We start from the raw sequence: 27,619 nt of genomic DNA, 5'->3' as shown, positions 1-27,619 counted from the left end.
ATGTGCACTAGGGGGTATCAACCAATCCAATTCAGATTCTCTGAATTGTTTAACAACTTTCTGCTTTTAAATGCCAGCAGATTGTAACCCTCACCTGGGTATGATGCAATGCATACTGGGAGCTGTAGTCTCCTGCAATGTCAAGTTTTGTTTTTTTAAATAATCCCAGACTATTTTGAATTTAACTGGACAGAAAATATATATATACTACTCAACTGTCACTACGACCCAATATAACCCATGTAGATGGTGACCAATCGTAACCACTTAAAGGGAGCTTGACGCCACATTTTGCAAACTTCAAGTGAACCTCCCCGTAAGGCAGGTTTGTAAAATGTCTTGGGCTTTTAGGGGGTCGGTCACTTATTTGTGGGTCTATATGCAGGCCCCCATCTTCTCTATCCCTGCGGTGATGTCTCAAGGCCAGGCCACTGCAGCACATGCCAGAAGATGTAGTCCATTGGTGTAATTACATCTCCCATGGGAGATGTAAAAACATTAAAGGGACACTGAGCAGTGCAGAAAAAAGGAAATCGGGAATTACCTGGGGCTTGGCTCCAGCCTCCCGGCATCCACCTTGTCCCTTTCCTGGTCCCATTGGCAGCTCCGTTAATTAGGCGACTTCAGCTGTAGTCGTGCATTCATGCCCTTGGCATGCATCTGTCATTACGCCAGTCACCGCATGCGTCCTACGCATGCACGGTTCAGTCTTTAGAGAACCAAGCAGGATGCTTACGGCAACCGGTGTGATGATGCAACGGGGGCATGCATGCATGACTTTAGCCGAAGTCGACAAATTACTGGAGCTGCCAGCGGGGCCAGGAAAGGGTAAAGGAAGATGCCGGGGGACGTCGTGGGCTACAGGGGAAACCCCCGGTAAGTCCCGATTTCCTTTTTTCTGCACTGCTCAGGGTCCCTGTAATGAACTACATATTCCGGCATGCATTGCAGCTGCTGCACAACATCACAGCATGTAGTTCAAGCTAGGGTACAGGCACAGAGAATGATGGTTCACTGCTACCCTAAAAACCCACACCATTTATGAACCTCCATGGGGGTTTGCTGAATTTAGGAGTGTCCAGATGCTCAATTTACTTTAAAATGAAATTCTGTTAATCCAACATATTATTAAAATCCTGCTGTGCCATGATGCACCTCATCCCTCTGAGAAACAGGAGTAGATTTGTAAACTTACTATCTAGAGAGCATGTCTGAGGATCTAATCATCCTCCATTAAACCATCATAAATGTAAGCGAAACATTCAGTGGATCTCATCCATCATTTTCAACAACGTATATATATTTTTTTAATCCAAAATAAAAAATTCCTTCGACCATTTCAAACCTCTTCACTTCCAGCTGGTGCCACTCTAGGAGAAGAATGTTCCGTTTTGGACACAATTGTGAAGACCATCCAACAGATACGAACAAGTGCAAATTTCCAGATTGGTATCAATATGAAAAAAGGCAAAAAAAAATTGTCCGCTTTAACTCTAGGCCAGAAATTGTGGACCACCTTAGCACTGCAAGTGGACATCAGGATGCAAGGCTGTATTATTGGTTAAACCTTAATAGTTACACTACTAAACTGGGACTTTCTATAAAACAAAAGGAAAAACCTGGTTTTGGTCTTTGGATCGATGTGCGGATGGAAGAGGAGAGTGTGACCACGAGTGATTAGCATTACAAAGAGGTAATAATGGAAGTTCATTAATTACATGTTGAAAATAAAAAAACATGCAGGTCCTGAAACGCCCCCAATGGCTGCTGGCTGGAAGACACAAGAGACGCTCTTGTTTCTACTCAGTTTTCCCGTTTTTTTGAGTTTTGGTCGAATAGCCATCAGTGTGATAAAGGACTTTATAGCATCCTTTAGTGATCCTCATCATCCACATGACGTTCATTATATCCAGAGATACGCTGGAAATGATCCACGCACACTGCGCTCCGAGACCCAGTCTGTAAAACGCCTCTGTGCCAAAGGTGGAGAAGACACGCCCATAATAGGTGGGGATGACGGCTATTCTGACAATGAAGAAGACGATTGTCATCAAGACTCCGTTCACCATGTTGGGCACGGAATGTTTGGGGTATCCAAGCACTTCAAAGAACCATCTGTAAGACTCAAAAGAGGTGGTAACTTTAATCATAGAGCCAGCTAAATGGAAGGAGAACAAGTTACAAATAAGCATTTGTAATTCACTTAAAGTTTTCAAAAAAATAAAATAAAACGGGGAGCAGGCATGTGTGGTGGGCTCTACTCATGCCCCCCCCCCCCCCCCCTTCCCTCCGTCCCCCTCAGTTTTCGTGCACCGACCCTCAGAAGCTACTTCCTCCTCAGGTGAGTCGGTGAAGATTGTGCAGGCACTGCCTGGCGATGTGCATCCTTGTACAAGCACTGGTGGCTGGCAGCGCTCGGCGCATGCGCACTACGTCACAATTAAGTAGTGCGGATGAACAGATTGCTTCCCGCAGCATCTGCACGGTCTTTACCGACCCTTCCGGCCAGGATGTAGCTTTGGAAGGTCGGTTGCACGAAAACTGAGGACAACGTTTTTAATTTTTTTCATGGACTAAGGTATTCTTTAAAGTACACCTGAGGTAAGAAGAATATGGAGGCTTTCATATTTATTACCTTTTAACCTGCTGAGCGGTCTGGACGAGCTCAGCTCGTCCAACACCGCCAGAGGCTGCCGCTCAGGCCCTGCTGGGCCGATTTTGATGAAATAAAAAGCAGCACACGCAGCCGGCACTTTGCCAGCCGCGTGTGCTGCCTGATCGCCGCCGCTCTGCGGCGATCCGCCGCGAGCAGCGGCGAAAGAGGGTCCCCCCAGCCGCCTGAGCCCAGCGTAGCCGGAACAAAAAGTTCCGGCCAGCGCTAAGGGCTGGATCGGAGGCGGCTGACGTCAGGACGTCGGCTGACGTCGATGACGTCACTCCGCTCGTCGCTATGGCGACGATGTAAGCAAAACAAGGAAGGCCGCTCATTGCGGCCTTCCTTGTTTATTCTGGGCGCCGGAGGCGATCGGAAGATCGCCTCCGGAGCGCCCTCTAGTGGGCTTTCATGCAGCCAACTTTCAGTTGGCTGCATGAAATAGTTTTTTTTTTATTTAAAAAAAACCCTCCCGCAGCCACCCTGGCGATTTAATCAGAACGCCAGGGTGGTTAAACAATACCAGTTGCCTGGCAATCCTCCTGTTTTCTTTGGCTGCAGTAGGGTCTGAATCACACATCTGAAACAAGCATGCAGCTCATTCAGTCAGACTTTAGTCAGAAACATCTCATCTGCATGCTCATTCAGGGTCTACAGCTAAAAGCATTGTAGGCAGAGGATCAGTAGGATAGCCAGGCAATTTGCTACCTGTGATACATTTCCAAATGTAAATCATGGCGAGGAAAGACTTTACAATGGGTAAACACTGACTAAACCATTTATAAGGCAATATTGTAAAGAAAAAAAAAGCAATCTTATTCATTGTGTTATTTCTAGTACAGTTCCTCTTTAAGTGAATGCAGATATTACACAGTAATAACATCTCACATATAGCTCAGTGATAGAAGCAAAGCCTATTTTATGTTTAATAAATGAGGACACCTCAGTACGTGTCACCAGACCCAGGTTCCAGATCAGAGATAAAGGCAGCAGAGAGATACAAATGCACAGAAAACTACCCGTGCATACCGCAGCCCATACTAACCACTTCTCAGGGGTTAAGTGCGATGCACTACAAAGCTTCAGGATGTTGCTAGGCAACAACAGTCTTTGGCTGCATGATCTGTGCCCAATATCAGGAGCAGGAAGAGCTGCTGTCTCTCACTGTTCAAACACATAAAAAAATTAACAGCATGTCACACACAGTCCAGTTTACCCTGCGGTGTCCCATGTGAGGGTAAAATGGATCGGTGGACCAATGCCATCAGTTTAGATAATGTATTACTGATGCTACCTGTAAAATGAGAAATAATACAAACAAATTTTTCTAGGGGGAAGGTCGTGCTTAAAGGATATCTAAGCTAAGAAGGAAAAGTTCACCCTTCTGGAAATTCCTGTACAATTGTTCAGATTTAAAGAGGAAATAATGTAATACAAAAGTGCTTAATTTTTACAATAATAATGTATAAATGATTAAGTCTGTTTGCCCATTGTAAAATCTTTCCTCTCCCCGATTTACATTTCTGACATTTACCACATGGTGACATTTTTACTGCAGGCAGGTGATGTCAGTGGAAGGAGATGCTGCTTACTTTTTTGGCAGTTGGAAACAGCTGCAAACAGCTGTTATTTCCCACAATGCAACAAGGCTCCCAGAGTGTGATGTCAGAACCATGATCCTGACATCACACTGTGGGAGGGGTTTCACCACAATATCAGCCATATAGAGCCCCCTGATGATCCCTTTATGAAAAGGAAAAAATTTCTCAAGGGAAAGGGGGTTACAGCTACTGAAGGAGGTGTAAGCTTGCAGTCCTCAAGTGGTTAATGTCAGACTTTAAAGTATCAATAAGAGCAGTATACTGCCTGAGCTCAATGTTGATGACCGATTTCCTTCCCAGTACAAAAATATTGAGCTAACAATGTCTCTTCGGGCTGGTTCATACTGCAAAAGCTTCTTTTAGCACTAGTGATTGGAAAAGCTCTTTATAAAATCACATCACTCAAGTGAGAACACACGCATAGCATTACATTAGCAAGAGCATTTAAAATCGCAAGCATTTAGAAAAAGCTCCTTCCATGTGAACCAGCCCTTCCACATATTCCTGACATCACTTTGACATTTTGGACTGGTTCACACTGCAAGAGCTTTTTCTAAGCACATGTGATTTGAAAAGTTCTTGCTAATTTAATTTTGTGTGTTCTCACTTGAGCGATGCGATTTTATAATAAACTAGCAGACCCAAGCCCGTTTAAAGACGGGATCTATGGTCTGTGTTTTTCGCTGCCGCCCGCTGCATGTACTGCGCACGCGCGCGCACCCGCCGCACACCCGGCCGCCCGCTCACACGCCCGCCTTGCTCCCTGGCCCCGTCCCTGTCCTCCTGTCTCTGTGAGGCTGGGTCCGTGCTGCGCACATGCTCAGTAGCTGAAAGCACGGACCCAGCTACACAGAGACAGCACATGCAGGGACACAGGGGTTTAATTATAGAGGATCCCCCATAGCATTGGATTAGTGAGAGCTTTTGAAATCACTAGTGCTAAAAAATCTCTTGAATCGTGAGCCAGCCTTTATAACCAGCATTTGTTTCCAGCAATGAGCTGATGCAATATATAAGGCAGTGCCTCCAGACTAACACTGTGTGGGGCATTCTGCATGGACAACAAGGAAGACAGACTGGAAAAAAAAACGGTTTGTGACAGGTAAGACATCAGAGTTCAGTTTGGTTAATGGTGGTTACACATGATACAATAAAATGATCCAATTTTATGGTGAATCGATAAAAACGATCAGATGAGCAGAAAAATCTAAAGCTTTTTTTTTTTTTTTATTATTCGTTCAAGAACTCTGATCATTTTCCCTTTTTTTTAAATACAAGTCGCTCAGGAGTAGTGGTTTTTTCTGATACTTGTTTTTGAAAATTGAATGGTGTAGGGTAGATTGACAATTTCTTGATGTACAGACCCAAGCAATTTTCTCAGAGTTTTCAATCATTTATTTTCATAATTGGGGAAAAATTTAACACAGGTGTGTGGTACATTGGTAAGATTTTTCAAACGTTACAATCAGAAAAATTGATTGCAATTCTTGAATTAAAAAAGAAATTTAAAAAATTGTATTGTGTGTGGCCACCTTAACGTGTACCTGAGATGAAAAAAAAAAAGTATTCATACATATCTGGGGATTCCTCCAGCCCCCTTTAGGCCGTTAGCTCCCTTGGGTCCTCCTGGCCGCCTCGATCCTCCGCTGTCCTTCCTGGTAAATCTGTCCATCACCGCCAGCCTGGCCAAGCATGTGCAGTACACAGCAACTGAGGCCACGGCCAGAGCTGGATCGAGGGAAGTTGAGGGAGCCAACGGCCTACACGATACTCATCAATGCATTACGCTCTACTCATCGTGCGTAAGACTTTATGCACATAATACTGCTTAACACAGTTTAGTGTATTTTACCCCTAGACTCAACCTGTCCCTAGAGTTCAGTAAATGGCATTACATCATAGGCTCCTTCAGGAGAACAGCTAGGATGTGGTTCCATATCAATGTATAGGGTAAAGTGCAGTAATGTAGGGGCAGAGAAACAGGGCCAGCCGTCATCTGGGCACCTACCACATAAAAAGTGCAGAGGGGGTTTAAAGTGTACCTGAGATGGGGCGATATAACAAAAATGTACATACCTGGGGCTTCCTCCAGCCCTCTCTGGCCTGATCGTTCCCTCGCCGCTGTCCTCCACTGCCTGCAGCCTCCGCAACTGGCCCCGGTAAGTCGTCCATTCGAGGCTAGTCGGTTCCGGCACAGTTGGGCTGTTAGCACTCCCCTGTCGCGCTTCCATCGCCGGAAATGTTCTGCGCCTGTACAGTACAGGAGCATGATGGGAGAGCACCCACAGACCAACTTCACCTGCACAGTATACCCAGGACCAGAGGACTTTCCAAGGCCAGTTGCAGAGGCTGCAGGCAGCGGAGGACAGTGGCGAGGGAACGATCAGACAGAAGGGGGCTTCAGGAAGCCCCAGGTATGTATACATTTTTTTATATCCCCATCTCAGGTACACTTTAATACCCAGAGCCCAGGGAGAAGTGAGGCTGAGCGCAACATGGCCATACTGTTTATTTTTTTTTCTCATATGAGTCCAGTTGAGTTTTTTTCCCACTATATAATATCTGACCCTCAGATTTGTTTCAGATTCCTAAACTCCCGTGGTTTTTTTACAGAATGGAACCTATAGAAGCTGCATATTTAATTCCTTTTAAACAATACCAGTTGCCGGGTAGTCCTGCTGATCTTTGTAGTCAGCAGGGTCTAAATCACACACCTGAAACAAGCATGCGGCTAATCTTGCCAGATTTGTCACAGACATCTGATCTGCATGCTAGTTCAGTGTCTATGGCTTAAAGTAATAGAGGCAGAAAAGCAGCAGGACAGCCAGGCAATGTGCATTGTTTAAAAGGAAATAAACATGTCAGCCTCCATATCCCTCTCACCTCGGGTTCCTTTGAAGGCTGGCTTGGGTTAAGAACAAACACAGAGATCACAATATTAGCACAGAAAGCGATTCACCTACCGTTGATTGACAAAAGGAGTGGAGAATTCAGCTAGGAGGCGGAAATTACCAAAATATGGCAACATCCCTTCACCCTGGAATGTGAAGCGGGCATTGTGAATCTGGTGAAAACACTTGTTATGACAGACAAGAAACAGGATAGTACAGAATTGCTGGACATGTCCTCAGCTGTAGATAACTGATATATCTCAGTCCACATCATGAGCTCTATTTTCATTAACTGGTTTTAAATTGCTTTCTTTGGCTGAAAAACAATCTTAAAGTCATTAAAATCTCCTGTGAGAGACAGCAAAGTCCTTCATAGCTGAATCCTTCCTGACAGAAAAGCGTTTCCCCTTCAGTGGAATTCTCCGCCATCTGCTATTAACTGGAAAGCTCGCAACTTGCTAAATAATTAAGAGAGTGTAAAGAATCAGGGCTGTATTTAAATGAGGTCATAGTTATGGGTGACTTCAACTTTCCAGACATTGACTGGGGTATTGAGGCTACCCATTCTGGTAAAAGCAGCAGATTTCTAGAATCACTACAGGACAGTTACCTGACTCAAATAGTAACGGAACCAACTAGGGGGAATGCGTTACTGGATCTGATCATTTCTAATAGACCAAATAATATATCAAATGTGCAGGTTCAAGAACATTTGGGAAATAGTGATCACAATATAGCGCTTGATCTGGTGACTGATAGGCCACGGGGCAGCGGGACCACTAAAACTATGAATTTTAAAAAAAGCAAAGTTCAATCAACTCAGGCAGGCACTAAGTTTGGTCAACTGGGATAATGTACTACAAGGGGAGGACACTGAAGGGAAATGGCAAACTTTTAACCTTATTCTCAATCAATATTGTAGTATGTATATCCCATATGGAAACAAAACGTCTAGGAATAAAGAAAAAAGGCCTCTATGGATGAATAGAAAGGTTAGAGATAAAATGAAGGGGAAAAAGAATGCCTATAAGGTCCTAAAACAGTAGGGGGCCGAAGGCTGCATTAAGCAATTATAGGGAGTGCAATAAAAGACTGTATTGGACTCCTAAAGGATGAGGGTGGGAACTCAATGGTGGATGACCAAGGTAAGGCAGAGTTCTTAAATGCTGTCTTTGCTTCTGTCTTCACAAGGGAAACATCACTGTTGCAAATTACAGATGCAGAAGAGTCTCAATCTTCCAATTGTAATATTAAATACTTAACACAGAAAGAAGTGAAGGCAAGACTAAATAAATTAAAAATAGACAAGGCATGTGGCCCGGATGGCATGCATCCTCGGGTCCTAAGGGAATTAAGTTCAGTTATAGGCAAACCCCTTTATCTTATCTTTTGTGACTCTCTTTCAACTGGCAGAGTCCCAGTGGATTGGCGTACAGCCCACATTTTCTCATTATTTAAGAAGGGCAAAAAATCAGATCCAAGAAATTATAGACCTGTAAGCTTAACATAAGTTGTATGCAAAATATTTGAAGGGTTACTAAGAGATACTATACAAGACTTCATAGTAGAAAATAATCTTATTTCTCAGCATCAGCATGGGTTTACTAAAGACAGGTCCTGTTTGACTAACATGCTCAGCTTTTATGAGGTAGGGAACGCTAATGTGGATATTGAGAATGCTGTAAATGTGATATACTTGGACTTTGCTAAGGCCTTTGACACTGTTCCCCACAAAAGTCTGGTGCAGAAGTTGAGGATGAAAGGACTGGGGGAAGAGTGTGTGTGCATGGATAGGGAACTGGCTAATGGACAGAAAACAAAAAGTTGTGGTCAATAAATCATACTCAAAATGGGTGACTGTTAGCAGTGGGGTCCCACAGGGGTCTGTACTGGGTCCAGTGCTCTTCAACTTATTTATTAATGACCTAGTACATACAGTAGAAAGCAATGTTGCTATTTTTGCAGATGATACAAAATTGTGCAGAATCATCAACTCTCCGGAAGATAGTGACATATTGCAACAGGATCTGGATAGGACGGCTATATGGGCACATAAATGGCAGATGAAATTCAATGTTGAAAAATGTAAAGTCATGCATTTTGGTCGTGCCAATGGTCTAGCACCATATAAAATAAATGGGATACAGTTGGGGACATCAAACTTGGAGAAGGACTTAGGAGTACTCATCGACAACAAGTTAAATCGTATTCAATGCCAAGCCGCTTCAGCAAAAGCTAACAAAATTTTGGGATGCATTAAAAGGGAAATAAAAACTCGAGATGCTAGCATAATATTGCCCCTGTTTAACTTCCTAGTAAGGCCACATCTGGAATATGGAATTCAGTTCTGGGCACCACATTACAGGAAAAATATTGCTGTTTTAGAGCAGGTGCAGAGACTAGCAACAAAATTGATACGTGGGACGGAAGGTCTCACTTACCAAGAAAGGTTAGATAAACTGGGTTTATTTAGTGTAGAGAAAAGACGCCTTAGAGGGGATCTAATTAACATGTATAAATACATCAGAGGGCAATATAAAAGCTTGGCGGATAAGCTTTTCGTCCCTAGGCCTTCTCAAAGGACTAGAGGACATGATCTGTGCATGGAGGAAAAACGTTTTAGCCATTTATTTAGGAAAGGATTCTTTTACAGTAAGAGTGATTAAGATGTGGAATGCATTGCCACAGGAAGTAGTTATGGCAAATTCTATACCTGCATTTAAAGGGGGCTTAGATGCTTTCCTTGCGTTGAAAGACATCCATGGCTACAATTACTAGGCAATTCCCAGTGATGTTGATCCAGGGATTTTATCTGATTGCCATCTGGAGCCGGGAAGGAATTTTTTCCCTTTTGGAGCTAATTGGACCATGCCTTGTAAGGGTTTTCTTGCCTTCCTCTGGATCAACAGGGATATGTGAGGGAGCAGGCTGGTGTTGTACTTTGTTCTCTGGTTGAACTCGATGGACGTATGTCTTTTTTACAACCCAAATAACTATGTTACTATGAGATGAACTAAGCTTATGCCTGGATTGGTATAGAACCCCCCCCCCAAGTGGCGGAGGGAGTGTTTGCCAAAGATGACTGGGAAAGGTATGCTCTACCTCTTCTAATGTGTACCTTAACTCCTATAGCTTCTCTACAACAACACAATATTGTAAATTTCTATAGTGTTCATATCTTTCACAGCGCCTTAGGGCTAGGTAACACGAACACTTACCGCCGACTGCGGCACTTGCCGTTGAAGCGCTGCCCATTCAAGTGAAAGGTCAGTGCCCAAACAGTAATTTGCTGTAGTTTGCGCAAATGCGTTCCAATCCCGATGTTTCCTGTCAGTTCAGCAAACCATAGACCACTGCATCTCTGTGTCCACCTGCGGGGATGAAAAACGCCAGAAGACGCCCGAGGAGGTCAAATGCTTTTCTGCACGCTTGCAGAAGAGCATTTGACCACAACGTTGGCAGAAGCCCATGTGAAATGGCCCTTATAGAGTCCATACTCTTATCTCTGCAGAAAGAAAATATAGGATCTTCTAAAAAAAATTAGCATATTGTGATAAAGTTCATTATTTTCTGCAATGTACTGATAAACATTAGACTTTCATATATTTTAGATTCATTACACACAACTGAAGTAGTTCAAGCCTTTTATTGTTTTTCTTATTGATGATTTTGGAATACAGCTCATGAAAACCCAAATTTCCTATCTCAAAAAATTAGCATATTTCATCCGACCAATAAAAGAAAAGTGTTTTTAAAACAAAAGAAGTCAACCTTCAAATAATTATGTTCAGTTATGCACTCAATACTTGGTCGGGAATCCTTTTGCAGAAATGACTGCTTCAATGCGGCGTGGCATGGAGGCAATCAGCCTGTGGCACTGCTCAGGTGTTATGGAGGCCCAGGATGCTTCGATAGCAGCCTTAAGCTCATCCAGAGTGTTGGGTCTTGCATCTCTCAACTTTCTCTTCACACTATCCCACAGATTCTCTATGGGGTTCAGGTCAGGAGAGTTGGTAGGCCAATTGAGCATAGTAATACCATGGTCAGTAAACCATTTACCAGTGGTTTTGGCACTGTGAGCAGGTGCCAGGTCCTGCTGAAAAATGAAATCTTCATCTCCATAAAGCTTTTCAGCAGATGGAAGCATGAAGTGCTGCAAAATCTCCTGATAGCTAGCTGCATTGACCCTGCCCTTGATAAAACACAGTGGACCAACACCAGCAGCTGACATGGCACCGAAGACCATCACTGACTGTGGGTACTTGACACTGGACTTCAGGCATTTTGGCATTTCCCTCTCCCCAGTCTTCCTCCAGACTCTGGCACCTTGATTTCCGAATGACATGTAAAATTTGCTTTCATCAGAAAAAAGTACTTTGGACCACTGAGCAACAGTCCAGTGCTGCTGCTCTGTAGCCCAGGTCAGGCGCTTCTGCCGCTGTTTCTGGTTCAAAAGTGGGTTCATGCTGGTAAATGGTTTACTGACCATGGTATTACTGTGCTCAATTTGCCTGCCAACTCTCCTGACCTGAACCCCATAGAGAATCTGTGGGATATTGTGAGGAGAAAGTTGAGAGACGCAAGACCCAACACTCTGGATGAGCTTAAAGTGAGTGTTTACCATTTTAAAAATAAAAAAGTCGGATACTCACCTAAGGAGAGGAAAGGCTCGGTCCTCTCCCGGTCCCCGGTCCCGCGCAGGATCCCCCGTGGCAGTAATCGACCAGTTCTGTCAAATACTGCCACTTCCGCATGCCGAAGGGAGCTTTCGGAAGCCTTCGGGAGCACTCGGGCTCCCGAAGACGGGCCGCTCCATACTACGCATGCGCGAGCGCCCTCTATGACGCACTCGCGCGTGCGTAGTATGGAGCGGCCCGTCTTCGGAAGCCCGAGTGCTCCCGAAGACCTCCGAAGTCCCTGCGGCGGCGGACGCGAACGGGGGAGCCAGCGCAGCACCGAGGGCACCGGGAGAGGAGAGGGAAGGCTCATTAGGACCGAGCCTTCCCTCTCCTTAGGTGAGTATCTGACTTTTTTATTTTTAATGTGGTACCCATTGGCTTTAAGGCCGCTATCGAAGCATCCTGGGCCTCCATAACACCTGAGCAGTGCCACAGGCTGATTGCCTCCATGCCACGCCGCATTGAAGCAGTCATTTCTGCAAAAGGATTCCCGACCAAGTATTGAGTGCATAACTGAACATAATTATTTGAAGGTTGACTTTTTTTTGTTTTAAAAACACTTTTCTTTTATTGGTCGGATGAAATATGCTAATTTTTTGAGATAGTAAATTTGGGTTTTCATGAGATGTATGCCAAAATCATCAATAAGAAAAACAATAAAAGGCTTGAACTACTTCAGTTGTGTGTAATGAATCTAAAATATATGAAAGTCTAATGTTTATCAGTACATTACAGAAAATAATGAACTTTATCACAATATGCTAATTTTTTTAGAAGATCCTGTACATCATACTCTTAATATTGTATAAGCTCTACATTTTTGTAAATGATCCTAGCATGATGATAGGCATAGATTTGGTACCGCAGGGCATCATCATTCACGTTTGATAAAGACAACATGAAATCAAAATAAAGCTCTGTATACAGACTAGATTAAACCAGGCCTGTGACATGACCATTAGGGAAAGTCAGTGAGATGCAAATAATATTAAATTGGATTAGATTGTGCAAATTTTGTATTCAACTTTATGCAGCATGAAAGTGGAACAAATACTATGTCACCATGGTTAGATTTCATGGGTCCATTTCGAAGTTCCTTAAACTTGCATTCCAAATTTGCATAACCCTGTATCAATTTGTATTATTTGCGTTTCATAGACCATCCTTACTATAGACTCTACAAAGCGCTGTGGAAGATGTCAGCAGTACATAAAAGCACAATACTAATATTAAATGCGGAGTCTCCCTTATATAGTGTATATAGGGGACTCCCAGCTGCACAAAAACTGACCAGAGGCTATTTTCCAACATTCCCACATAACAGAAGGACCTTATTCAATTCACATTTTCTCTCTAGTGTTCTCCTAGGTGATATTTTCACACCTATTCAGTAAAATGTCCTTTAAGCCACCAGCAAGCAAGAAATTATTAAGAATAATTTTGACAGTACTTTTTCACCTACTTTTTGGTACTTTTTCAATTCCAGAGTGCTGAAAAGTTATTTTAAAGAGAAGATGGAAAATTACAGTGGCCTCAATTCACAGAGCATTATCAAACATTTATCAAACACTTTATCGAACGTTTGATAATTTACCTCATGGGTAAAATCTCATTTTAAATTCACTAAGGTGTTATATATTTATCGAATGTTTTACCGATAAAACGTTCAACAAGTATATAACACCTTAGTGAATTCAAAATGAGATTTTACCAATGAGGAAAATTATCAAACGTTTCATAAAGTGTTTGATAAACGTTTGATAATGCTCAGTGAATTGAGGCCACTATCTTGTAGGACAAAACATGGGAGAAAAAAAAAAGTGAATTGAATAAGGGCCTAGATGTTTACACTTGTGTACATGTTTTGCAGCTCTACAGGTTGACTTTAAAAACGGATACATTTCTGGGGAAAATGCTTGCATTTCAATGTTACTGACGTGAATACACACACCATGCGTAGGAAATTAAAATTCCTTGAAGTGTACCAGAGCTCTAGAAAATGAAAAGCTTTATACATACCTGGGGTTGACTCCAGCCCCATATGCTCCGATCACTCCCACACCCCCGTCCTCAGTCTTCTGCAACGCCGGTACCGGGTCCCCGCAGCTGCTGGAGAGATATGCAAAGAGTGCACTTCTCCTGCGTAAACTGGAGCCGACTGACAGAAGTGCCGAAACTCAGTGCCGGTGCAGCAGAAGACTGAGGACGGGGGTGTGGGAGAGATCGGAGTATATGGGGCTGGAGTAAACCCCAGGTATGTATAAAGCTTTTCATTTTCTAGAGCTCTGAGTCTCTTTAAGAAGGAGAGGTGGTTGGCTTACCTCACCTGATGAAAAAAACATTGTTTGACAGTTTAAAGGATCTCTGTCGCGAAAATCTCAAAATTTAAAATACATGTAAACATATACAAATAAGAAGTATGTTTCTTCCAGAGTAAAATGAGCCATAAATGACTTTTCTCCTATGTTGCTGTCACTTACAGTAAGTAGTATAAATCTGACATTACCAACAGATTTTGGACTAGCCCATCATCTCCTGGGGGGTTTTCTCAGGATTTTCTTTATTTTTAAAAGCACTTAGTGAATGGCAATTGCCCCATCCAACTGCCAAAAAAGTGTGCAGCGAGCAGGGAGGATGCCCAGCATCTCTGTATAAAACTTTTTCAGGGAACGTCTTTATAAAGAATAAAGGCCATGCTGAGAATCCCCCATAAAGAGATGGACTAACCCAAAACCTGTCGGTAATATCAGATATCTACTACCTACTGTAAGTGACAGTAACGCAGGAGAACAGTAATTTATAGCTCATTTTACTCTGCAAGAAATGTACTTCTTATTTGCGTTTTAAACTTTAAGATTTTCGCGACAGTTCCTCTTTAAGATAAGTTCATTGCACAATAGTACATAACGCGTTTTGCGGGAGCTTTTCCTGCTTCCTCAGGTCAATAAAGATTGCGCTTGGTGGTTAGGGTAGGGGGAACAGGGAATGGACGCCTCCAATGCAAACACACGTTTTAAGTCTGAAAGAGTCCTAAGTGTTGCTTTGCAGTTTTTATAACTAATTAAAGCTTGCTGTAGTGGCATTCACTTCCTTGCTGTGAAGGTGTGGATGCATTAAGCAACAAACAAAAAAAAAAATGAATAGTTAATCTGGAGCCCATAAAAAGGCATCTGTACACAGGTGTGCTTCTTTCATAGAGGTAATTATATTTTAATTCCTCCATCTCTACAGGTTTATTGTCCCGATTAATGAAACATTGTAGCTATTAATTATGTATAGAATTATGTTAGGTTACAGGCTTTTCAGCTGTTTGCACAAACAGCTACAATGAAAGCCTACCTGTATGTGGGGCTGTGGAAAGCAGCAGGGCTGCAATATTGTGGAAAATAGGTCACACCTAGCGATTGAGACTCCAGGCTGATCAGACTCCTCAGTCTGAGTACCTCACTGACTCCCAGGCTCAGCCATATTGTGTCAGGTCTGTGGTTCAGCACTGATATTCTCCTCAGTGTGAGGCTATCCTGCACATCTGTCCCCAGGCTGGATCTGATGGAGAGGGCTGCATGTTATAACAGATGTATGCTTCATACAAGCAATCTTTATGTATTCAGATTATTTCTTGGAATGGTGTACAGAGATATTAGGGAGCATCAATAACTGTACAAATATGCTTTAAAACCAAAACACCACCTGTCACCACGTTTACAAGGACACCTGAAGCGAGAGGTATATGGAGGCTGCCGTATGTATTTGCTTTCAAACAATACCAGTTGCCTGGCATACTGCTGATCTTTCACGCATCAGTAGTGTCTGAATCACCCACCTGAAACACGCAGGCAGCGAATCCATTTAACCCCCTTGGCGTTCTGATTCTTTCCGGATTTTAGGGTCTAAAAGTGGTGCAATTTTTTTGCACTCTTTCAGACCCCTAAAACCTGGAAAAAATCATGCTGCCAGGGAGATCTGCAGCAGCCCAGCAATCACTCACCTCCCTGGCTCCAGCGCTGCAGTTAGGCCTCCATCCCCGGGTGGCGCTGCAACTCTAAAGTGAAATTGCCGGCTGTCGTCATGATCGACAGCCAGCGATCTCACTAGCAGGAAGCAGAGCCCCGGAGGAGAGGAAGAAGAATGCCAGCGGACGTCGGGATTCCCGGGAGGTACCGTATATACTCGAGTATAAGCCGACCACCCAACTTTTCCCTAAAAAATGGGGAATAAATGATTGACTCAAGTATAAACCAAGGGTATAAAGCCCTGCTGCAAATACTAATTAAAGCAGCAATATGATTGACAGGCTAACATGGAGCAGGCTACGGAACCATATAAAGATTGTTCTTTGATCTGTAATGTGCAGGTGGCTGCAAATTAATGGCCGTGTGCCTCTTCTTGCAGTAGGTTAGCTTTCAAGGATAAACACTCCTAAAAGTAATGACAGTATATTAAAGAAACCACAAATTGCCCTCTAACTAATATTGCAGTTATAATCCTATTGTAATTCTGCTCCACTGCAGAGACTGGATGGCTTCTTGGTTATCTACACTTTAGGAATACTATAGATTCAAGACACAGATAGTTATGAGGTGCAGAGTATAGAAAGCGGAGGAAGAGGTTAGGGAAGCCGGCAGCTGCCACAGTACTCCCTATTACAGTGCATCAAGAAAGTAACAAGCACAGCACTGTTTTTTTAGTTACCGGCCGTGTGCCGCTGTAAGACACCTTCGTTGCTGTCTCTCGATGGCTGCGTGTCTCCCCTTAGCACATACAGGGCAATCTCTGCTCTGTACCGTGACTGTATAAAAAGATTAGCCGTTAGATTACTGAGTGCCGACCCCCCGCCAGGCCAGAGCAGGATGTGACGCATACACTCTGTGTTCCTCCCTAGTGTCCCCCGGCATCAGCACAGCGCTTAGGGGTTCCCTTACTTACTGGTCCTGGCAGTTTCCTTTCTCACAGCAGTCTCTCGCTATGACGCCCGTTAGTGGCGCATCTGCAGTGATTATCAGTCTGACTTACCAGCTAGAGGGGAAACATCACGGCCGGGACCGGTAACTATAGGAACCACAAAGCTCTGTGCTTATGGGATACTGAGTAGGAACACCGAGCATCATATCCTGCTCCGGTCTGGGGGCAGCATGCGGTAATCTAACGGCCATTCCTTTTATACAGCCATGATACAGAGCAGAGAGTGCTCTGTACGTGCTGAGGGGACACACAGCCATCGAAGGGGGGGGGTCAGCAACAGAGGTGACTCGAGTTTAAGCCGAGACCCCCACTTTGGGACCACTTTTTTGGTCCCAAAAATTCGGCTTATACTCGAGTATATACAGTATGTAGAAAGGCTACCGCTGCACGCATTGCTCTGAATTCACCCACCGGCGGCTACCCCGAGCAGAGGTCGGGATTACCGCTCCTAGCTGCGGTTTTCCGCCCCGACCCTAGCTCGGGATAACCGCCAAGGAGGTTAAACATCTGATCTGTATGATTGTTCAGGGTCTATGGTTAAAAGTATCAGAGGCAGAGGATTAGCAGGACAGCAAGGCAATGTGCATTGTTTAAAGGAAATAAATATGGCAGCATCCATATCCCTCTCAGCTCAGTTGTCCTTTACAGGGGAAAAGTGAACAAGAATGACTTGTTTCACAGGATGCATTCAGTTATTTCACATTACAATTTATGTACCATGTGCACACCTCTCTGCAGAGCGCAGTCCAGTACAACGAAAGGAGCCAATGGCCTCAATTCACTAAGCAGTTTACACCAGTCTACTGATGGTTTTTAGTCTGGTTTGGTGTAAATCAGTTGCATCTTAAGGGAAGTCACTAATAATTACCAAATGTTTTAAACCTGTTTTAGACCTAGTCTAAAACATTCGGTAATTAGGTCGGTAAAGCAGAAGAAATGATCAAAAGATGCAATTCACAAACGAGTAGCTATGACTGACATTCTTCTGCTCTGATGAGCTCTCCTCTGGATACAATACCTCACAGAATTACTTTACTGACAGAAATCAGCTGGTCTAATCTCTGTCAGAAAAAGTGGGCGTGGTTACTCATTGTTTGCCTTTGTAAATTGCTACTTTTGATCACTCCCCCTGCTTTACCGACCTAATTATTAAATGTTTTAGACCAGGTTTAAAAACAGGTCTAAAACATTAGACCAAACCATCAGTAGACTAGTCTAAACTGCTTAGTGGATTGAGGCCAATGTTTTCAATGTATGGTGAATCAACTGATTCCAGCCATGGATTTACCTAAAGAAGTGCCATTTAAAGGCCAGAACTCTAAATAATTTAGAAATTAAGCCAGTGGGAAGAAAAAAAGTATACTCACCTTGGATGTGGCAGTCCCATTGCTGATAGGCACCTTAATGTGTGTTTACCATGATAATCACCCTAACTGACATGCGCAGTAATACTCTTCGTAGTAGCAATTCCTCCTTCCAGCCACCTGTCCAATCACTATTCATTAGAGTGACAAGACCTAATGAAAGCAAGTAGTGATTGGAGCTACAATCTAAAAAAAAAAGAGGGTCACATAGCGCCGGGGCCTGCCCCAGTCAGTGGAGATGGGATTCAGGCCATTGGGGCTACTGTTGCAATGGTATTTCCAAACTGGAGGGGAGTATACAGTACATGTATCTTCCCAAAGCTAAAAAAAAATGCCAGACTTCGAATTTAAATTGAAAGATGGGCATTTGAATTCCATGCAGATGCACTCCATGAGATTCTGTCACTAGTTTAAAATGGATAATTTAACAGCCTAGAAAATACAGAAGGGAACAAGGAGGATGATAAATATTTACAAAAGTGATGAACTTTCTAACCCGTCACTGAAAAAACATTGTAGCAGAAGTTCAGATGAAGTCCTCCTGTAATCACCACTCACCTCACAGGCTGGATATACTGAAGAACAAATACAATTTACTTTTTAATCATTCATCTAAAAGAGAGCAAAATATTCTAAACTTAACAAAATAATGAAAATAATCTGTTTGTCCAGCATACTGTTTTATCCTGTTCTTGAAGACAATGTAAAAACACTTGAGAATATCTCAGTTGTGCATCCTGCTCAAAGGAGGCTTCTTGCTTTTATCCATAAGTGAACCATTGCTCTGAATCTGCTGTTAGCAGCGAAATATGAAGGTGTCCCTCTTGATGTAAAATTTGCTGCCTGTTCCAGCACCCATACACTCATCGATTTTCCCATTCAGTTCCCTGCAGATTCAATTCATCTGCTGGGAGTAGATTCCCTACAATCTCAGATCTTGATTGATTGACCATAAATCAATCAAAAGTATTGATCAGTCAGGATGAAAAATTTAGGTTGATAAGGGGTGGGGAAAGAGCATTGGTAGATTGATGGCCCATAGCATTGCACTGCATTAAACAGCAAAATGCTGCAGTTAATTTGATGTTCGATAGATTCCATGCTGGAATCTATTGATAATTGGTAGGAATCAATTCCTTTTAAATTAATTTTTTCAGGAAGGAATCAATCATTTTGGAACATTGGGTAGAAATCTGTAAGTGAATGGCCAGCGTTACTCAATACAATGATGGAAAAACACAATAAATCCTAATACCCATAAATGAAAAGTAAAAGGACCATCAAGACAGACAGTAAACTATTGCTAGGTAAAATGATTATTTGTTTTCATTACAGCTAACACTCTGATGGCTTGCAGTGACCATATGTATAACCAACTCCACCAAGTGTCACCATAGCCATCTGCTATCATCCATACATAGTCTCTACAAAAGAAAGGAGGACATGTTCAGATGACCAACTCGAAGCAGGTCATCTGGGCGCATGCACAGCGATGCGTAACGCCAGATGACGGCGAGGCTATAGCAGTAATGCTATAGTTCGCACGCTATCCCCAGACACTGAATTACCTCTCCCTCCGAGTTACAATGACCTATCTTTGATTAAAGCCAAGTTCCCAGTACTTTTTGAGAACAAGAGGACCCACCATAAACATTCTAATAGATACCAGTTCCAAACAGTGGTTCACAAATGGATTCAAGTGAAAAATCCCTTTGAATACAGGCAGAATATAAGCATACAAAAGGTTAAACTCATCACTGCATTCATAGCAATCAAATTGTGAATGTGTCCCATCAGGTTTTTGATATGCAAGAATTCTGCATCACTCAAAATACAAAATACTGCATCAGCCAAAATACTCATTTCAGTTTTGGACAGACATCGACAGGTTAAATCAAAGTAATGTTTTTCTCTTAGTTACTATGCTGGCAAAATATTCCCTTTGGAGTTCTGCTTCTACCCATGGCCATTGCAAAGCAAACACCCAGGATTTTTTATATAACGTAAAATAAACTAATAACAGCAGATCGTGTTGATACGTTTGGGTTCTTTGAATTCGGAACCTTGTTCCGATCAGGACGTGCATGCAGAGAGTGGCAGGGGGTGTTAAGTCACCCTTGTTGCTGCTGGACGCTGCATTCCACGTCGTGTTTCAGCTCTCCGATACTTCCTCCTTCAAGGCTGTAAGGATGATGTAAGTGCTAATCGGAATCACTCTGAATCAAGAGAGTGTACAATGATCCGTGCTATTCGCCGTAAAATTTGCGACTGACAAGTGTGAATGGGCCTTTAAACTACCAGCAAGCAAGAAAATGCTCAAACTGTTTTGATAGTAGGTTTCACCTACTTTTTGGTACTTTATCAATTGCAAAGTGCTGAAACGTTACAAGAAAAGATGAAAAATGATCTAAGAGAAAACTGAGGAGAAGAAGTTAATTGAGAATGTATCTCACTGCTGGAGACCTGTGGACAGAACAGAATCCAACGGGCTTATCAAACGATCTGTATCCATCCAATGGTGAAACCTTCGTTTTTGGTGGAAACACACTCTATCATCCATCAATTGCAAAGATCATAGACCAGGTGGATCACATTGACAATAAGCTACGGGTCTGTACAATTCTTATGTAACAATAGACATGCTTAGGAACTCTAATTACATAACCATCTCTCGGCGTTCTTACCACTTTCAATAAAAAAAGTTAAACAAATCAAGTTAATGCGAGGTTTACAATATTCATCACCTGCAGCTGCATCAGAGAAAGCAAATTATTATTCCAAGTTCAACAAGTTAATTTTGTTCGCGCTAGAGGAGATAATAAAATAAGATGAGGCACATCTTCTAAATTGTGGGTTATAGTCAAAGCCCTCTTCCCTACTAATAGGCACCTGCTGTCACATTAATCTGCCGAGAGAAAGGATTTAGAATGGAAATGAATAATGACAGTCATTTGTTTTATTAAAATGTGACTTCCTGGAGGAGCTCTGAAATGAACTTGTAGTCATTCTGTAATGAAAAAAATCTCTCCATTTTGGCTCATTTAATGACAATGCAAGCAGCAGGGCTGGGTTCTAACTGTCAGTTTGAGGCCTGGTGCACACCGAGCGGTTTTTGAAACGATCCGCAAACCGCTTCCGCCTTGGAAAACGCTTGGCTAATGTATTTCAATCAGATGGTGCACACCGGCGGTTTGCGTTTTTTAGCAAACCGCAAACGTGGGTCCTGCAGCACTTTTGCGGTTTACAGAAGCGTTTCTGCCTCAATGTAAAGTATAGGAAAAGTTTAAACCGCTGCGGAAAACGCTAGATCAGAGCGGTTTTCCAGGCGTTTTTGTTACAGAAGCTGTTCAGTAACGGCTTTTACTGTAACAATATTTGTAATCTGCTACACAAAAACCCTCCCAAAAACACTAGGCATGTTTAGAAAACGTCTCTAAACATGCCTAGAAGCGCTCTGAAATCTGCTCCAAAAACCTCTAGCGGTTTGAGGATCTGCTAGCGGTTTTGGTTTGCACTGGGCCTTATACAGGCCAGCACGGTGGCGTAGTGGTTAGCTCTCTCGCCTTGCAGCGCTGGGTCCCTGGTTCGAATCCCAGCCAGGGCACTATCTGCAAAGAGTTTGTATGTTCTCTCCGTGTCTGCGTGGGTTTCCTCCGGGCAACTCCGGTTTCCTCCCACATCCCAAAAACACACGGATAAGTTAATTGGCTCCCCCCTAAAATTGGCCCTAGACTACAGTATTTACACTACATAATATAGACATATGGCAATGGTAGGGATTAGATTGTGAGCTCCTTTGAGGGACAGTAAGTGACAAGATATATATATACACTGTACAGTGCTGCGTAATATGTTGGCGCTATATAAATACTAAATAATAATAATAATAATAAAGGTTTGGCTGACCTACACATCGTTCTTTTAAATATAAGACTTCATGAAGACGCTCGTCATAATAATGATCACATTATAGTAATAAACCTTTAACCGATTATCTGATAAAACTTAAATGATTTTGCAACTGAACTTTATTTTCCACAAAATTAATTCTGAAGTAATCCCCACTCCATATCTAAGCTGCCTATTTACAGGACCGATATCATGCAAAATCGTAAAATTTTAAATACACAAGTGCAAGAAGTGCATTTCTCCCCGAGTCCTCTCCCTTTTCTCCTATGTTGCTGTCACTTTCAGCAAGCAGTAAAAAGCAGACATATCTGGCATGTTTTGAACTAGTCCACATGTGTCAACTCCAGGCCTGGAGGGCCAGATCCATGCCAGTGTTTAGGACGGACTGAAAAAGAAAGGAATGTGTTCTACCTGATGGACCACACCTTTCCTGATTCAGACCCATCAATTCATTTGAGCTATATCAAAAATGTGTGAGGATCTCAGCCCTCGTAGGACCGGTTTGACATACCTGGACTAGTCCATCTTTAATGGGGAATTCTCAGTATTGCATTTATTCTTTACAAAAGCACTCAGTGAAAAGGATCTGTACAAAAATGTGAGCCAGCCTCCCTACTCGCTTGTACACTATTTTGGTAGTTGGACTAAACAACTGCAGTTCAGCAGGTCATTTTGAAAAGTTGGAAAACCCAGACAATCCCCCAAGAGGAGATGGAGTAGTTCAAAACCTGTCACATCTGCCAGATTTATACAATCTATTGTAAGTGACGGCAACATAGGAAAAAAAGAAAGAAAAGGTATAGTTTATTTTATGCTGAAACAAATGTACATTCTATAAATATGCATTTTAAATTTAATTTTTTTTTGTAATAGTGGTCCTTTAAGAATTAAGCTGGCCATATACCGGCCACCCAATATTGGCAAAACAATCAATTCCTTTCTAAAAGGAATAGATTCAGGAAGGAATAGATTCCTTCCACACTCTGCTCATCAATTTTCAATAGATTCCAACAGGGACTTTATTGAAAAAATGATCAAACTGGGACCTTGCACTAATCAATGCAACGGTATGCAATTGTTCTTGCATAAAAATGTTGCAACAGATCTTCACATTTTCTGAACAGTTGTCCTGTATCTAGACAGCCTTTGAGCAGAAAGTCTGCTGGAGGAGGATTTCTGGTTCTGAAGAGTTGTTGCATATCGCTGACTACTGCACTGTTATTTAATGAGCCAATTTGTTGTAAGCAAGAGACCACTGGCACAGCCTGCCCACACAACATAAAACAAATACATTCCAACATAAAACAAATACATTCCATCCAGCTATTAAATACTGGAAAATGAAGGGAAAGATTATAGTAATATAATCTTGGTTCAAACCAGAAGTAAAAACATTTCGATTCACAGAATGGACCACTATGGACAACTTGTCCATAGTGGTCCATTCTGTGAATCGAAATGTTGACAGATCATATGTTCAACACCTGTTCAGAGACCCTGTTCAGACCTGTGAAAACCAGGGGTGCAACAAAAGCCCCCACGACCCCTGTCATCATGGGAGGGCTGGAGGCTAGGAGGGCCTGGTCCTGAGGTGCAGAGTAGCTTGACAGCAGAGCATCTTACTTTACCTCGATCTGGTGGCAGAACAGATCCTGTTCACTTCCTCTTCAGTGTAACCTCCATGCAGCCAATCACCTTGCGCTCCCGAAGCCTGTCACAAGACAGCAGTGTCGGATGCAGCAAGGTGATAGTTTGCATGGCAGCATAGTTTAAGAGGACCTGTTGTTATGCTCTGCTGCAGTTGCTCTACAGATGAGGGTTCAGGAGTTGCACAGACAGTGGTGTTGAGGAAGGAGACAGCATCATGTTTTTTCATGCCTGCCAAATACTGCCCTGGAGGAAGGGGGGGGGGGGGGGGTGGAGTACGGGTGCATGATATTTAAGTTACGCCCCTGGTTAAAACAGGTCTGTTCTTTCTGGTCTGGGGTCAACTGCAGTGATGGAACGCAAAGTCTCAACCTCCACAATTGTTCCAGACAGTGGACGGAAATTGGACAGGCCATAGTAGCAATGCTATGAATGACAGGCCCAAAGCAACAGAAATCACAGTGTCATGGCACACATCCATTCTGAGGTGAACCAAGCACATGGGGAAAAAGTGACAGAAATCACAGGATAACATGAAATCAGGACAAGCTATGTGAAAATGGAGACAGATTACCATAGGTTAGTATGTCTGGAACAAGGACTGTATTTGCCCAGAGCATCAAATCATCTTGATCATTTTCCCTTACTATAGTAAAAAAACAAAAGCAAAAGACTGTGGCTGCTTTGGGCAATCTAGACCGTTCTCATTTTAGACCACAGGTGTCGAATGCCAGTCCATGAGGGCCATATCCATGCTAGTGTTTAGGACTTATTCAATAAACCACACCCTTCCTGATTCAGTCCCATGAACTAATTTGAGCTGGGCCACAAATGTATGAGGACCTCGGCCATTGAGGAATGGAGTTTGACATCCCTTGTTTTAGACAATAGTTGTAAGAGGCCAACTATATTTTAGGAATCTCAAAAAGAAAACGATGTTGCGCTCCTCTTATCCACATAAATTAGTCTCAAATACCGGTTCGCAACACCAAACAGTCATCTTATGTCAATTTCACCGGTGTCTGCGCTCTGTACGGTATCCCAAGGTAGTGTTCAAAAGTTCCTATATGACAGACAATCTTTGATGCACCAATGTCACTAGGTCCCGATATCCTGTGGTCAGCACCTCAGATGAGACATAAAAAGAAAGACAAATATGGGGGTAATAGTGCAGTATTGCTTGACAGTTTCTTGCACCTCCACCTAACCGTGGTCACCAGTGAAGCACCCCTCCAGTGAACCACACTAAATAGGGGCTATCCCTGATTAATCAATAGATGAAATGTGTTGGGCGGAGCTACAGGGTGGCACAACGGAGAGAGCATGCTGAGTTGATCCGGGACGCTGGACTTTTATTTACATGCTTTTTATGTCGAAGGAAATGTTAGTGGAAACCTTTTGATTTTACATGTGGAATTAAAACTTTTACATGCACTATGGGAGCATGTTTTTAGTTTTTATAAGGGCCGGTATATTGCACCTTATGGGAACTGCAAGGAAGTGAAGGAGGATACAGAGTGATAAGCGCCGATGCGGTTTGTGACTGGACAGCATAATTATCTGGTGAGAGCATATGTGAGACAGCGGTGGTGGTTGTGGCCCACGGAGCACTGAGGACTTCTTAAAGGGATAAGTGCTCATGCGGTTTGTGATTTGACAGCATCATAATCTGGTGAGAGCACACATTGGCCTCAATTCACTAAGATCATGCTAGAGATAATAAGGCAAGAGAAAACTTACCTCCACACGTGAGAGAGTTATCTTACCTCTTCATTCCTTAAGTTACCTCTTCTGTAGTTAATTTACCTTCTCTGTAGTTAATTTACCTCCTCTGTAGTTAATTTACCTCCTCTGTAGTTAATTTCACATGCAGCTAATTAACAGCCTGTCTTTAACTCTGGAGTTATTTTAAGGATTGGAGAGTTAATTTAAAGACAGAAGAGTTAACTTTAGGCTTGCCTGAGGTAAAATGTTTCCTGAATACTACATGCCTTATCACCATGGCAACAACTCTAGAAGAGTTATTAAAGACAGGAGATAAGTTTAGTGAATTGAGGCCATTGTGTGTTGGTGGTGGTCACGCTGGATGGCTTACAGATCACTGGTGCTTTGATGTGTAACAACATGAGATGTATCTAAATTACTACACTATGGTCTGTTGTTTATCTCGATTCTTTCGAGTATAAGTGCTGTACAATAGAAGTGAGGAGACGAGCTGTAACAGATGCCTATCTGGATGATTAATATATGCTGGTTTTGCTGTTTGTGATTAAACAGCCATAATATTTGGTGAGCACATTATATACTTAGTGTGCTTCACTGGAGGGGTGCTTCACTGGTGACCACGGTTAGGAGGAGGTGCAAGAAACTATCAAGCAATACTGCACTATTACCCCCACATTTGTCTTTCTTTTTATGTCTCGTCTGAGGTGCTGACCACAGGATATCAGGACCTAGTGACATTGGTTCATCAAAGGATTGTCTGTCATATATAGAACTTTTGAACACTACCTTGGGATATCGTACATATATTTTAGGAATACCATAATAAGTTAAAGTAAAACTGAAGTGAAATTAAAAAAGTCAGATACTTATCCTATAGAGCTTTCCCGTTCCTCTCAAGGTATCGATGTTCCAGCTCTGTCACCCCCGACGCACACATTCAACCAACTGGCCAAATACACCTTCGGTGATCCTCAGAAGCACTCACGTCGCTAAGTGCTTCTGAAGACTTCCAAGGGCTCCCGGAGGAGGCAGATTTATGCTAAGGAAAGCACTGGAACCAGAGCCTTCCCTCTCCATAGGTAAGTATCTGACTTTTTTTTTCCATTACAGATTAGCTTCGGCTTGGGTACAAAATTAGATATTAACCTAAAGAGAGGGCTGGGACGGATCTAGGGGGGGGGGGGGGGGGGGCAAGCGGGTATCTTGCCCCAGGCGCAGTTTGTTGAATTCTTAAAAAGGCAGCAAAATGAATGGCAGTTTAGGCGCCAAAACCTGACCTTTAGGCGCCAAAACCTGACCTTGCCCCAGGCGCAACTTGGTCTTGATCCGTCCCTGAGAGAGGGAAGCCACAGAATCCTATTAAGGCTTCCCTCAGTGATCTGATCCCCCCCCCCCCACCTGCTGAGCGAAGATCGACAAGGCATCATCGCCAATCAGGGTCACACACCTCCCCTTCCATCAGCGTGGCCACCCATACACACTAAGCTGGAGCTGCTCGTGTATGAGCGGCTGCGTGCTACCGCGCATGCAAACCGCGCTCGTAACAGTGGAGGGCCATGCTGATTAAGGGGCGGACATTGGAGCACGGAAGAAATCCTCAATAGAATCCTGAGGCTTCCCTCTCTTTAGGTCACATGTGTCGAATTCCAGGCCTGGAGGGCCAGATTCATACCAGTGTTTTTAGAATGGACTGAGAAAGAGAGGAATATGTTCTACCTGATGGACCACACCTTATCTGATTCACACCCTGATTCAATGAATTTGAGTTGTGTCAAAAATATGTGAGGACCTCGGCCCTTGTAGGACTGGTTTGACATCCCTGCTTTAGGTAAATAACTTTTTGAACCTGAACTTCGATCGAGTTCCCTTTAATCAAATAGTATTGTTCATTGCAACCATTCAGCCCCTTCCTTTAGGAAGAGGTAACCGATTTGGTTGTTGTGGGCCATTTGATCACTTAGTTTCCTTCAACCCTGTGTACATGACTCCTATTGAGTATTAGAGAAGAAACACACAAAATAGATGTGGCCATGGCAGACATAAAATGGAAATGATCTAATAATCAGCATTCCCTGCTCTGTAGGTCTATGGAACATTCTACCCCTTTGTTTCTGAATGAAAACTGCAATAATTCTTACCAGGAAGACACCTCCATGACATGGAAGATGTACATTCTTATTAAACAAGG

At 42.9% G+C, this 27,619-nt stretch overlaps 1 protein-coding gene across 2 annotated transcripts in view; it reads right to left on the bottom strand.

Annotated features, from left to right (window-relative positions):
- Positions 1-1,279: 1,279 nt before the first annotated feature.
- The window catches only part of TLCD4 (TLC domain containing 4), a 128,346-nt gene continuing 102,006 nt past the window's right edge, over positions 1,280-27,619 (bottom strand). For both annotated transcript variants that reach the window (XM_068242589.1, XM_068242590.1), the window contains exons 6-7: positions 7,218-7,291; positions 1,280-2,115 (exon numbers count right to left, since the gene is read on the bottom strand). In XM_068242589.1, the coding sequence (XP_068098690.1) occupies positions 1,800-2,115; positions 7,218-7,291 (390 nt within the window). In that variant the 3' untranslated portion in view covers positions 1,280-1,799. The remainder of the gene's footprint in view (positions 2,116-7,217; positions 7,292-27,619) is intronic.

Source organism: Hyperolius riggenbachi, chromosome 6 (genome assembly GCF_040937935.1).
Source record: "Hyperolius riggenbachi isolate aHypRig1 chromosome 6, aHypRig1.pri, whole genome shotgun sequence".
Lineage (NCBI taxonomy): Eukaryota > Metazoa > Chordata > Amphibia > Anura > Hyperoliidae > Hyperolius > Hyperolius riggenbachi.
This window is presented reverse-complemented; position numbering and strand designations above follow the sequence as displayed.